Genomic DNA, 14212 nt, shown 5'->3' on the forward strand with positions numbered 1-14212 from the left:
CGGCTCCAGTCCCTGAGCAAGTTGCCCATGCCGCTGAGGTAAGTAGTGTTCCCTATTTTTCATGATTTCCTGTGTTGTCCTATTTTTCTCCTTTTTTTGACATGGCGCTAGTTTTCGCAGGTGAGGTTGGAGGTTCCTAATATGGACCTTCCAGTTGCCGAGCAGGGGACGCCGGCTTCCGCCTCTGTCGAGGCTCGTGGCGAGGGGCCGAGTCTTGAGGTCCCCGTGTCCACCCCTGCAGCTTCGGCGCCCCCGTCTGGCTCGTCGCAAGGGGCTTCCCGAAGCCGATACATAGCCCACCGCTTCGGGAAGGGCTTTTAAAGGTGCGGTTGGACCATGTGAGCGCCTCGGCTGACATGGACTCGCTGTGGAGCGCGGGGGTGACTGCCGAGAAGTTCTTCCCTCAAGGCTCGCTGAGCTCCGAGGACCAGGGGCTAATAGATGAGGTCGGGCCTGAGGATAGTTTTGACGCTGCCCAGGTCCTTCTGTAGAGGGCTATGGCCATTGTGGGCCATTGGAAGCCTCAGTGGTCCAAACAGCAGGAGGATTTAGCCAGACTGAGGGGCCGAGTTCAACCCTTGAGGGACGAGAACAAGGTCCTAAAGGGGGAGAATAAGGTCCTGAAGGAGGAGAACAAGGGCCTAAGTGTCGAATTACGAGCTGCGAGGGGGGATCTTGCGAGGGTGTAGAAGTCCCTGGAGATTGCTTTGTGCTCGAACGAGAACTATGCTTCTCAGGTGGGCGAGCTACAGGGGCTGGCCTCCTCGTCCCGAAGTCGGGTGCGCTTCCTCGAAGATGAGGTGACATCTTCCCGTAGCCGGGTCGCTCTTTGGAGGATGAAGTGACCTCTCTGAAGAGCGAGCTAGCGACGGCGACCGAGAAGCATCTCTGCGATGAGGTTGTGATCGGCGGCAAAGAGGAGGAGGTCGCCTCCTTAAAAGCGGAGCTGGCCAGGTAGGAGGCGGAGAGGGCGGCACTGGAGAAGAGGCTGGGGGAAACCGAACGAGCTATCGTGGTTGAGCATAAGCGTGGTTTCCTCAAGGCGGCTCATCAAGCAAGGCTTCTCACCCCGGGGTTCGACTTCTCTTCCATGCATGTGGAGAAGGTGGTCCGCTTTGGGAAGTTGGTGAAGGAGGACGACCTCGAGGGTAGCTCCAGTGAAAACGCCTCTGCGTAGGCCAGTTTAATGTTTTTGTATTCTAGTTTTCTATTCCTTGAATTCATGTATTGAACTCGGTAAACCTAGCTTTGTATATACGTATTTTTCTTTGTCTATTTGCGCTTAATTTTTACTGTTTTACGCGTTTTTGAGACTCGTTTGGTGTTTGTTGTGTGTTTTTATGCGTGGTGATACTTTGCTCCAAGTTGGTCATGCCGAGGTTAGACCTCGACCTTGGTTTTAAATGAATCTTTTCGAGAAGGTTCGATTTCGACCTAAGGTGCGGACCCGACCTCAAATAAGAGTATTAAGGTTCATTTTTGACCTCAAAATGTTAACGAGGTTCGGACTCGACCTCGGATAGGCGTATTGAGGTTCGTGTTCGACCTGAGAATTTTCACGAGGTTCAGACTCGACCTCTTAAGGTTTGTATTCGACCTCAAAATTTTAACGAGGTTCGGACTCGACCTCGGATAAGAGTGTTGAGGTTCGTGTTCGACCTCAAGATTTTAATGAGGTTCGGACTCGACCTCGGATAGGCGTATTAAGGTTCGTATTCGACCTGAGAATTTTCACGAGGTTCAGACTCGACCTCTTAAGGTTCGTATTCGACCTCAAAATTTTAACGAGGTTCGGACTCGACCTCGGATAAGAGTGTTGAGGTTCGTGTTCGACCTCGAGATTTTAACGAGGTTCGGAGTCGACCTCGGATAGGCGTATTAAGGTTCGTATTCGACCTGAGAATTTTCACGAGGTTCAGACTCGACCTCTTAAGGTTCATATTCGACCTCAAAATTTTAACGAGGTTCGGACTCGACCTCGGATAAGAGTGTTGAGGTTCGTATTCGACCTCAAGATTTTAATGAGGTTCGGACTCGACCTCGGATAGGCGTATTAAGGTTCGTATTCGACCTGAGAATTTTCACGAGGTTCAGACTCGACCTCTTAAGGTTCATATTCGACCTCAAAATTTTAACGAGGTTCGGACTCGACCTCGGATAAGAGTGTTGAGGTTCGTATTCGACCTCAAGATTTTAACGAGGTTCGGACTCGACCTCGAATAAGAGTGTTGAGGTTCGTATTCGACCTCAAAATTTTACCGAGGTTCGGACTCGACCTTGGATAGGCGTTCTTAAGGTTCGTACTCGACCTTAGTGAGAGTGAAAGAGGTTGGTTCGATTTCGTCCTTTGTAAAAACAAAAAATAAGAATATGGATTGAGCAAAATGAGTGATTTTATTGATTGTGTCTGTGTGTCTCGTTAAAAACCCTCTCGGTTAAAGACTGAGGCGGGAAAAGAGTGCACAACTTCGTTCATACAGAAAAAGGAAATGGAACTTAAGGAGCTACAGTGGGGGGATCCCCCTTGCTTTGCTTGCTGGACGAGGAGATCTTCAGACTCTCGACGTAACACTGCCGAGCTGTCTTCTAATTTGCTTTGACGGAGATGATTTTACCGTCATTCCCTGGGAACTTCATGGTGAGGTGTGGGGTGGATACCACCGCTCCGAGCTGATTCAAGGTTGGTCTCCCGATAATGATGTTATAGGAGGTGTTGGCCTCCACGAGGAGGTATCGGACCATGACTCTCCTTGTATCTGGAGGTACTCCGAAAGTTGTCAGTAGGTCTACGTACCCGCGAGTGTGAACTCGCTCTCCTGCGAAACCGACTAGGGGCTCCGTGTGAGGTTGGATGAGAGAATGGGGGACGTCCAGCCTGAGGAACGTCGGCCGAACTCCCTTGGTCAATGAGTGTTTTCTATACCTCCCAGTTGGCGACTTCCACCACGATAACCATGGGATCATCTTGGTTGGGGTAGACACCCGCGTAGTCCTCGTCAGAGAAGGAGATCGGCGGTGAGCTTTGGTGCGAGGCCAAGGTGGTAGAGTGGATACAGTTGATATTCCGTAGGTGCCTCTTCCGGGCCGAGCTGTTGGCGCCTCCCCCAGCTAAACCACCTGCGATTGTGTTAATCACTCCCCGTAAGGGGGCTGTCCCTGTCTCCTGGCTTATCTCGGCCTGCACTGCGCCGCCGGCATTTTGTTGGGAGCCAGAGGGTTGGTCCGTGCGAGCTCCCGAACCCCGGCCTCTGCCCCGCCCCCGACCGCCATAGCCTCCTCGGTGACCCTGCTGTCTCTAGATGTACTGGCCGAGGTGGCCTGCCTGGATGAGCTCTTCGATACGGTCCCGGAGCGTGCGACACTCCTCCGTGGTGTGACCATGGTTCCTGTGGTACCGACAGTGCTTGGACTTGTCGGCGCTATTGGGAGTGTGGCCTGGTGGTGGAAGGGTGAGTAGGTTGCTGTTGCTGGCTTCTTCTAGGATGTGGACTTTGGGTGCGTTCAGGGGAGTGTAGAAGTCATATCTCCCCCCTCTGTTTGGCCTGGCCGACTTCTTGAACTGGCTGTCATTGTTGACTTTGATCTTATCATTGTGCCCCTGTTCTGGCTTCGCTGGTCCTTTTCCGCGAACCTGGTCATGGAAGGCAGAGTGTTCCTCCATCTGGATGTAGCCTCTAGCGCGGGCGCGAAGCTCGTCCATGTCGCGGGGAGACTCACGACACAGGCTGTCGACGAATGGCCCGGGCTTGAGTGCCATAAGCATGGCATGTAGGGCGACCTCGGGATTCAGGTTACTGATCTTGATCGAGGTGGCAGCGAATCGTTCCATGAACGCCCGAAATGGTTCATCGTCGTTTTGCCTGAGACTGGCCAGGGCGGCTGAAGTTACATGGTGAGGTCGGCTCGTCGCATATTGCGCGGTGAACCTTCTGACTAGGGTGCCGAAGCTGTCAATGGACTCGGCAGGCAGTTGGGTGTACCAGTTGAGTGCGACCCCCTTAAGTGGTCGGAAACACCCTACACAAGATGGCATAATTGTTAGTGTAGAGATTTACCTATGTTGTGTACAGGTCGATGTGCTCATTCGGGTCCGTCGTGCCATCGTAGCGATCAAGGTGGAGAGGCTTCCACCCATGAGGGAGTGGCGTCTCCATGATGCCATCCACAAAAGGGTGGCGGCGGAAGGTTGTCTGATCCCCTGGGATATGAGTAAGGGCCTTGCTGACTTCATAGGCCGACTTGTGTGTCGGTGCATGGGACCGATGTGTGGCAGGTCGTTGAGTCGGTGCCCTAGTTGCGGTCCGGGGTTGAGAGACTGAGTGCTCCTCCTCCTCATTGTGGTTGCTCGTATGAGGAGGATGATCGGAGTGGTGTCGAGGGAGTTGAGCGCGGATTCGCTCGTTCTCGGCGCGTAGCGCCGCCAGGTCGGCTTCATTAGCGATACACATTGTCGCTAGGTCAGTGTCGTGCTTGGCACGCATGTTTTGTAGGTCGACGGCGTGTTGTTGCCGCATCTATTCGACCTGGTCGATTAGTCTCCTCAACGCTGCTTTGTTATCCATGGTAGTTGAGTGATTTGCGTCGTCTGTTATGCGTCTACTATGGCTTCTGGTGAAAACCATAAGCGTGGCCGATAAGAGCTGTCTTGATCGGCCCCATGGTGGGTGCCAAATGTTCTTATAGGAAATTTGTTGTAGAGCTGATCCTCCTGGTAAGATCGGTGAGCCTCCTTCACTGGTACGCTTGATGCTCCAATATGGGGGTGGTACCTGCAAAAGAGACTCCGATGCTAAAGTTAGTATTTGTGGGAGTATGAGTCTCGTATAAGTAATGCACGTACCTTAGTGTGAATTAGGGTTGCTTTGGGCCTTGGGCCTGAGATAAGATATGATAAGATTAGATAATGGATCTCGTCTGGAGCGAGGTCCCTTGAGATCAGTTATGATCTACTTAAATGCCGAGCTGACGTCGCGTAGCGCGTGCCCGAGGTCATCTTACGCTGTGAAGCCGTGCTCGGAGCTCGGCTTCGCAGTTCGGACAGTACAGAAAATTACTTTAGAAACATTTTTAGGAATAATTTTTTTTCTAATTAAATTTTTTATATGTTTAATTTATTTTTTTTATTCATCATATTTATTTAAAAATTAAATTTAATATTTTTATAAATAAACTATAATAATTAAAAATAATTTTATATTATAAAATAAATTGTTTATCTTAAATCTAAAATATAATTTATATGTTTGAAATATATATTATATAAATTTTAAATATTACTTATATATTTAAATATAATATGTATTTGTATATAATTATTATAATTTTTAATTATATATAAATATATAACATGTCAAATGCATATAAATAACTATCAAACACTTTTAACAAGCTTTTATTGAGTGAGAATTCATTCATACATTTGACTCCAAAATTTGTTAAAACAGATCAAAAAGAATTTATTTCAACAAGCCCAAAAAGAAGAAATCAGCATTCAAACTTATTGAATTGACACATGAAGTGTATTCATATTTCATATCATAATTAAAAGAAGCTCGCCAGCCAAATAAGTTGATTTGTTTGACAACTTTGACCTTATAGTGGTGGCAGCACCTCAATATCCCTCAGCAGCCGCCGCCGCCACAGGCTGCTGCCGGCGTCGGCGGCGAAGAAGAACTCATGATCGGTGGTTTGATGGCACTGTGAAATTGATGAGGGTGTGATAATGGGGTATGTAGTAGTTTGAGTGGAGAAGCTCTCTATCTCAAAAAGATCAGAACTTGCATCACTAGCTGCATCATCATCCATGGCACGTGACTTGGGGGGGCTTGGAGGTTGGAACACGTGCAAGGACTCACGTGGGGTTGTGTCCTCTTCTTCATGCACCACGTTGAGAAGAACCTGATGATGAGGCTTTGTGGGGTTGTTGGAGTTACTTGCCAAGAACAAAGGGAAAGTGAAGCCTTCACTTGTGGGCCTTCTAGCTTGGTTCATGGCAGATTGGAATTGGAACAACCTTTGACTTTGAGACTTCACTTCTTTGTTGGATTTTGTTTTGTGATTCAAGGAATGTTTGTGTGAGAGGGTTTGGGGTTGTGGGGTTGTTGGAGTTTTGGCTTTTGGGGTGTTTTTGTTTGTGTTTGTATTTGTGTTTCCTTTGACTTGCACTGACTTTCTATCATTGCAAGGGCATTTTCTTCTCAAAAGCCAAATGGGTTTTGACAAGGAGGTTCTGAGTTTCTTTGTAAGATTGGAGGATGTTTGATGAGGAGGTTTAGTAGCTGAGATTGTGGTTGGTTTTTGAGGGTGGTGGAATAACAAACCAGCTTTGTTGTTCAAAGTGGACTTGGAAGATGAAGGTGGTGGTGGTGTTGAAGTTGCAGCATGGAATGAATGAGCTTTGTGGTTGTTCATCATGATCATGTTGTTGCGGTTACCACCACCAACACCAAGTGATGATGAAGCAGAATAGGAGAATGACCTTGTGGACTTTGTGATGTCACCTTGTTCTGGATTGTGTTTGTGCTTGTGTTCTGTGTCCATGTTGAGCAGGGGAGAGACTCTGTTGATGGTCACTTTTTGGATGCTGTCATTGTTGCTCACTTGGTTGAAGTACTTGTTGTATGCATCAAAATCGTTAACCTCATGGTCTAGAGCTCTAAGTCCACTATGGTGTGGTTCAAATTTGTTTGGTTGATCATGTGTGAGATGAGGAGAAGAAAAATATGCATTTCTATCTTTGGTGGGTGATTTTGGATTCAGGTTGGATTTTTCCATTCTTTCCACTATGAAGGGGTTTTAATTGAATGTGTGGATGGAAAAGTTGAGGATGAAGCTAAGCATTGGAACTACTTACTCTGAAATTCTTTGTGCTCATAGTCATATATATATTTGAGTGATTGTGTAGGTGTGTTTTTGGACTAGGTAAAAAACTGTCTTGTCACTAGTCAGAAAGCAGAGAAAGTTAGAAAGTTAAGTTTCACCATTCACTATTATTATTTTGAATAATCATAATTGTCTGCAATATCATTCGATTTTTGTTAGTAACTAATGTCTATTAAAAAATTTAGTTAAATATTCTTAGTAAAACTTTTTCTTAACTACATTTTCTTATCTAAAGTATTCAAACTCAATATCTTATTTAAATAATTTGAGTTCATCATTGTCTAAAACTAAAATATCTCTCTTGTTCCTCTACAGACCACTTCCCTGCTCATCTTCATTGAAACAAATTGCCAACTTATGCTATGCCACACTTTCTCAATATTATAAGAATGAAATAAAATAAAAAGTCTTAAAAATAAATAACTAACAAAACATACTAGTAAGTTGTTTTATCAAATGCGTTTGTATCATTTAATATTATACAATAACTAAAGTCAAAATTAAAATAGATCACAGATATAAATTTTGTTTAAAGTCTTAGAATTTCTGAGACACAATGTCCAAATTAAAACATAATAATAGTTTGTTAGCAAGGAACGAAATCATCACTACCAAACACAATGTCACTATTTGAAATGCCAAAATAGTGCTTGAACCACTTTTGATTATATCCAAATTTGAGATGTGACCATTCCTCACCTTTTTCTTTATTTTCCAAGCCAGTTTTTATCTTCATGTGGCCGCCTGATAACTTTGGTGGCATTGATGTGAGGGTCCATTTCATTTGAAATAGAAAATCAAGAGTGCCATGTGAATTGTTCAATTTGACACCAAAAAGTGTGTAGTAAGTAACTTTATTTCGTGTTTTCTAATCAATTGTTCAATATTTAAATGTTGTTAATGTATATGAAATAAATTAAGTTAAAAGGATAGTGTTTATGCTTTTTTTTTTTTTTACAGAAATTAATTATTATTTTTTATGATAATATTTTGTATTGATATAATGATAAAAAAGTATGTCTCAACTCATGAGAAATCAGATGACAAAGAAGTGTCTTTATGGGTTAAAACCCCATCAATTGGTATGATCAGAGGTGGATTGATTTGGAAGCAGTAAAGTGGTGGGTCACCATTAACCTTGTAGCTAACATGCATTGCTTCATTGCCTGCCTCTAGACATTTCAAGTATGTTTCTTGTTTAGGTGGTCTGGATTTTGCTTTTGCCCTAGGAGAAGGATTTTGTCTACATTCTTCCTATCAGATTTTACAAGACATTAACCAATTCCTCATCTTCTCCTTTTCTCTCAAGAATTTTAGCATGGTTGATATAAATCAATGTAACTGTTCATTTATTATAATGTTGTGATGTACAGATATTTTCAAATTAACGGAGAACATGCGTATTGAATTACTATATAGAGAGAAAAATATAGTGTGGAAGGAATTCACTAAATAATTCATTATTTACATCTAATGATTAAATTATTAAATTATTAAATTAAAAAAATTAATATATAGATTAAGTTCACAAATATTTTAAAAATTACAAAATTATTCGACATTTCATTTTATTAATTCAAATTGATAGTTAATCATAAAAACATTTTATATGTTTATTTGGATTTATATAATGAAGTATCACGATTTTAATTTTTTTTTTAAAAATTTGTAAATTTAATCTGAATTTTTAATTCAATGATTAATTGGATTGTTGAAATATAATATAGAATATAAGTTATTTAGTGTAATAAATCTACCAATAATTACTTTTAAAATAAACAAATTCCTCCTTATATATATATAAGCTTGTTTTATTTCTAAAAAAATGTTTTTCAATAAAATAAGCAACTTTTTTACTTTTTCTTATTTGTTTGTCTAAATTGTTTTTCTTAATCAAAAGTTATTAGTTTAAGTGGTTTGACATTTGTTCCTTAAATGAGGGTTAGGGTTCAATCTATGCTTGGACATGGAATCTCTATTGGATACCAATTTACTCTAACAGGGACCGACCCGGAAGAAAATAGTTATGTCTCTTTAATCGGCGAGAAGTATGTACAAGACTTAAGTGTTAACGTATTTTATTTATAACTTCAAATTATATGAATATTATCCAAATTGTCCACCGCTAAGTTTTTTTTTTTTTTTTTGATAACCATTGTATTAATATGAGCAAAAAAAACAATGACTAATTTTTATTACTATAAAAAAAAATTGCATTTAGCGACCATCAAAATTGATCGCTAAATTGCTAAAATCGGTCGTTATTTACTTTAGCGAATGAATTTAAGTAGTCGCAATAGCTATCAAAAAATTTTCGGTTTTGGTTTAGCGACCGAAAATTTCAGTTGCAAAATGGTTGCAATGATTTTGGTCGCTGATATGTATGGAGACCAAATTAATAACCGAATAAATCGGTCGCTAAAAATTTATTTTTTATTTTATTAAATTTTATAGACGTCGTAAATTCGGTCGCTACAAAACACTCATATTTGGCCTCTCAACGATTCTATTTCACAATACTTCACTTTTCAGCATGTTTTGTCCTTAATTACACAATTTTTGGAAAACTTCCCAAAAGATCACTTATCCCTATATTACTCCAAGTCAAGCACGCTTAACTATGGAGTTCTGATAAGATAAGCTACTGAAAAGCAGATGCATGTTAGTATAGGTAACACAAATTAATTCATTTAAGTTATCCTCAACTATACAATCTTAACTTATACTATCTTTGGATCTTTCACATTTCGATGTGTCCAGACCGTTATAATATATAATAATATATATAATAATTATATTACTAATAATAATTATTATATTATATTTAATTAATCTTTATTTATATATATACTTATTTTTATAATTAACAATCTACTTATTTCTATTTAAAATTAATATTATGATACAATTTAAATTATCTATTATAAATTAAAAAGTTTAAATAATAATTTTTATATTTTAAAATGAGAAGGGGTATAATAACACTAGTATAACTTTTACTAAGTATTACATTGTTTAATAACTTTATATTAAATGTGAATTTTGTAAATCCAACCGTTAGATTGAAAGTTCATATTACTTTATATGTTTATATCAAGTTTTGTTAAAATTGAACAACAACTTGAAGGTAATCAAAGTGCTCATATTTTAATATATTTTGAAATGCATATATTACGTCAATTTTATTTTACAAGAATGAAGTATCAAATCATCTTGAATTCATATAAAATTTTGTATATATGATCTAAGAGTAAAAAACTTTCAATCTAATGGTTGAATTTATAAAATTCACATTTAATATAAAGTTATTGAGCAAAGTAATACTTAGTAAAAGTTACATCTGTGTTATTATAACACTTCTCTTTCAAAATATTATTTTTATAAATTAAATTTTAACATTTTAAATAAATTATTAATTAACTTAATATATTTATTCATCTTAAATCTAAGATATAAAATTCAAAAAATGTATTTATCCGTGTTTTATTTTCTAATTATCAACCATTAATAAAATACTAATTTAAAATCTTATCAAGTTATATCATAATATTTTCATATCATGTTTAAAACCAGATATTAGTTATAAAATATGTTAATTTGTGTTGGAATTTTATTTCAACATGAAACTTTAAAATAAATGTGCGAATAAAAAATTCCATTAAAAAAGTCACGTATTCTATTTGATAGAGAAAAAAGCAAGGAAACGCATTGTGATGTATTAAAAACTAATAAAAAAGAACAAGCGGGTGGTTTGCCCAATTAGTTAAGGGAGAAGACTTAAGATTTTCTCAACGTAAGTATGTGTGTGAATTCGAGCTCTACTGTCAACAATTTTAGCCTTTTTAAACAAAGGAGGTGTAATTGTAATAAAAAGGAGGTGTATATATCATAAGTTAAATACTATGAACATCTTTGAGTAAATTAAAATCAAAAGATAATTCAAGGAGAAGTTTCAATAAAATAACTTCTCCTTTCATACACAAAGGTGTGATGGGCTTTCCTTGAGCTTGGGCCCACTCCTCTTGAATTCTCTTTGCCATAGCCCTAGTAGTTGGGCCCTTGGCCCATGGGCCTCCTCCATCATCCCCTCCCTCTTGAAGAGGATTTGTCCTCAAATCCAAAGCATCCTTCTCTTGGGTAGCAAGTCCTGTAAAGAGAGATAAATCAGAAACATTAAAACTAGGACTAACACCATATTCAGAAGGGAGATCTAGGACATAGGCATTGTTGATTTTTCTAAGGACTTGAAAGGGTCCATCTCCTCTAGGACTAAGTTTGGACTTTCTTTTGGAAGGAAACCTATCCTTCCTAAGGTGTAGCCAAACCCAATCTCCTTCCTTGAAGACAACTTCCTTTCTACCCTTATTATTGTATTTTGCATATTTTTCGGTTTGGGATTAAATATGACTTCTAACCCTCTCATGTAAATTTTTAACAAATTCAGCCCTAGATGTGCCTTCTTTATGGATAAAAGAAGCTACATCGGGAAGGGGTAATAAATCCAAAGGAGTTAAAGGGTTGAAACCATAAACAATCTCAAAAGGAGACATGTTGGTGGTTTTATGGACCACCCTATTGTAGGCAAACTCCACATGAGGGAGATAGTCATCCCATGACTTTTTATTGCCTTTGAGGATTGCCCTCAACATAGTCCCAAGAGACCTATTAACTACCTCAGTTTGCCCATCAGTTTGGGGATGACATGTGGTAGAAAATAAAAGTTTAGTTCCGAGCCTTACCCATAAAGTTTTCCAAAAATGGCTAAGGAACTTAACATCTCTATCGGAGACTATAGTTTTAGGTAACCCATGAAGTCGCACTATTTCTTGAAAGAATAATTTAGCCACATTGCTTGCATCATCCACTTGGTGGCATGGAATAAAGTGTTCCATTTTACTAAAACGGTCCACTACCACAAAGATGGAATCCTTTCCTCTTTGGGTCCTAGGAAAACCAAGGATAAAATCCATGGAAATGTCTACCCAAGGAGCATTGGATATAGGCAAGGGGGTGTAAAGTTCATGAGGTTTTGTGGTAGACTTAGCTTGAAGACAACCTATGCAACTACTACAAAATCTTTGAACATCTCTTTTCATATGAGGCCAAAAGAATTTCTCTCTCAAAAGTGAAAGAGTCTTCTCAATTCCAAAATGCCCCATGAGCCCACCCTCATGGCTCTCCTTTACCAAGAGTTTCCTAATAGATCCTTGGGGAATACAAAGTTTATTTTCCTTAAAAAGAAACCCCTCAGAAATATAGTAACCTTGATAAGGTTTTTGAATACATAAAGAATAAAAGTTAGCAAAATCAAGGTCTTTCTCATACAATTCCTTTATGTCATCAAACCCTAGTATTTGAGAACCTAGGATGTTTAACAACACATGTCTTCTTGACAAAGCATCAGCCACTATATTTGTAGAGCCTTTTTTATATTTGATGACATAAGGAAATTGCTCAAGGTACTCAACCCATTTTGCATGCCTCTTATTTAATTTATGTTGACCCTTCAAGTATTTAAGTGATTCATGATCACTATGAATAACAAATTCCTTGGTCGCAAGATAATGTTCCCAAGTTTGAAGGGCACGAACTAAAGCATACAACTCCTTGTCATAGGTAGGGTAGTTCAAGGCAGCCCCATGAAGTTTTTCACTGAAATAGGCTATGGGGTGGCCACCTTGTAACAACACAGCTCCTATGCCAAGACCTGAAGCATCACATTCTAGCTCAAAGGTTTTGCCAAAATCAGGGAAAGCTAGAACAGGTGCTTAAGTGAGTTTTTGCTTAAGCTCTTGAAATGCTGAATTATGTTTTTCTTGTCACAAAAAGACCACATCCTTCTTGTCACTAAAAACCATTTGCAAAATACTATTTTCATACATAAAGACCTTAACTCTTACCCTTATGCTACCACTAGTCATGAAGTGGAGATTCTAGAAACAAATATTTTAAATAAAAATGAATCTCAACTTCAAGATGTAGTGAAGAAGGAGTGAACTACACTTAGTTCTACTTCTTGTGCTACTTCCTTGGAGGTGCCCAAGGAAGATAGTCTCCTTCTCTTTAGGACTCCTTCTACTTTAGTTGTTCTAATAAAGCACCCAAATTTTGGAATATATTGTTTGATAGATACATCTTGTCATATTTCATATTCTATTTTTGATCTTATGGGAAGTTCATCTTCTTTTGAACTTAATTTGCCTCCTTCCCTACAAGACAAAAATAGTTTACGAGTTTTCAAGATTCCACAAGACATTATCTTTTCATCACTATCTAACAAACAATATAATCCATAATTGTTTAGGAAGTTTTCATGTAGTATTTTCTTTATTCTCTAGGGCATGCCTAGGTCACCATTTTGGGAACCTTAGGCAAGATGTTTTAGTTGTTAGAAATAACTCTTTCAATTGTTATAGTCTTAGTTTCATTACAGTTCTAGGTTTTAGCTACACACATAAACTTTGCTTAAGTAAGGATCCTATCTCTACCTTTAGAGAGTCTAGTGTTTTTAGTGTAAATTTCTTTGCTAAAATGATTCATATAAAGGTATATCCTTCATTTCCACCCAATGAACATGTCACCTCTCATGCATGGTATTTTATTATTATAGGTGATGATGTTTATCATAGAAACCCTCATGATTTGAGGACAAATCCTTTTCAAGAGGGAGGAAATGATGGAATCATGTCTAGGAAGGCAAGAGGTGGCATCTTGAAGGAACCAAGAGGAATGGGCTAGACATAAAATTTTGGGCCAGTCAAGGCCCAATGGGCCCAATGGGCCTGGAAGGCCCAATTTGAGCTTCACATGGGCCATCTCTTGATAAATCCATTTTTCTTATATTTTGTACATATTATATTAGTATAGGTTTCACATATTTTGGTCTTGTATTTTGGACCACATAGATTAGCATTTTTTGGCCATAGGCTTATTGGGCCTAGTTTTGGGCTTCATGGGCCTTTGGGCTTTTGGTACCCAATATTGGGCTCATTTTGTTTCTTTTATTATTTCCTAATCTTTGTATATGTTTGGCCATTGTATTTAGGCCATTAGCATAGGAATATTGAAGGAATACTAAAATAGACCAAGAAGCTAAAATCTAGGTTTCATTTAGTAGTCATTTGAGATGCATTTGGATCACATGTTTCTTGCCAAGCATGGCTGAACATGTGCAGCTCCAAATACACTTTAAATGTCCCCTAAATGAAATTTAGATGCATGGCAGCCCCATATACACGAACTAAGCACATGGAGCCTTGAATTTGAATTCAAATTTCCATTTGAAATTTGAATTTTTGGCTCCAATATTGGCTAGTGAAGTTGGCGCCAC

General features: G+C 39.1%; 1 protein-coding gene across 1 annotated transcript; it reads right to left on the minus strand.

Moving 5' to 3' along the window:
- Positions 1-5365: 5365 nt before the first annotated feature.
- LOC109793817 (uncharacterized) lies at positions 5366-6844 on the minus strand. The gene has a single exon (XM_020353290.3). It carries the CDS (start codon positions 6772-6774, stop codon positions 5593-5595), a length of 1182 nt encoding a protein of 393 aa, XP_020208879.2. The 5' UTR covers positions 6775-6844; the 3' UTR covers positions 5366-5592.
- Positions 6845-14212: the final 7368 nt, after the last annotated feature.

The sequence above is a fragment of the Cajanus cajan genome, chromosome 1 (genome assembly GCF_000230855.2).
Source record: "Cajanus cajan strain Asha chromosome 1, NIPB_CcT2T_4, whole genome shotgun sequence".
In the NCBI taxonomy this organism is placed as follows: domain Eukaryota; kingdom Viridiplantae; phylum Streptophyta; class Magnoliopsida; order Fabales; family Fabaceae; genus Cajanus; species Cajanus cajan.

What these genes read in the sequence shown, in the direction of transcription:
- LOC109793817 (XM_020353290.3), bottom strand. Translation starts at nt 6,774, where the DNA reads ATGGAAAAATCCAACCTGAATCCAAAATCACCCACCAAAGATAGAAAT.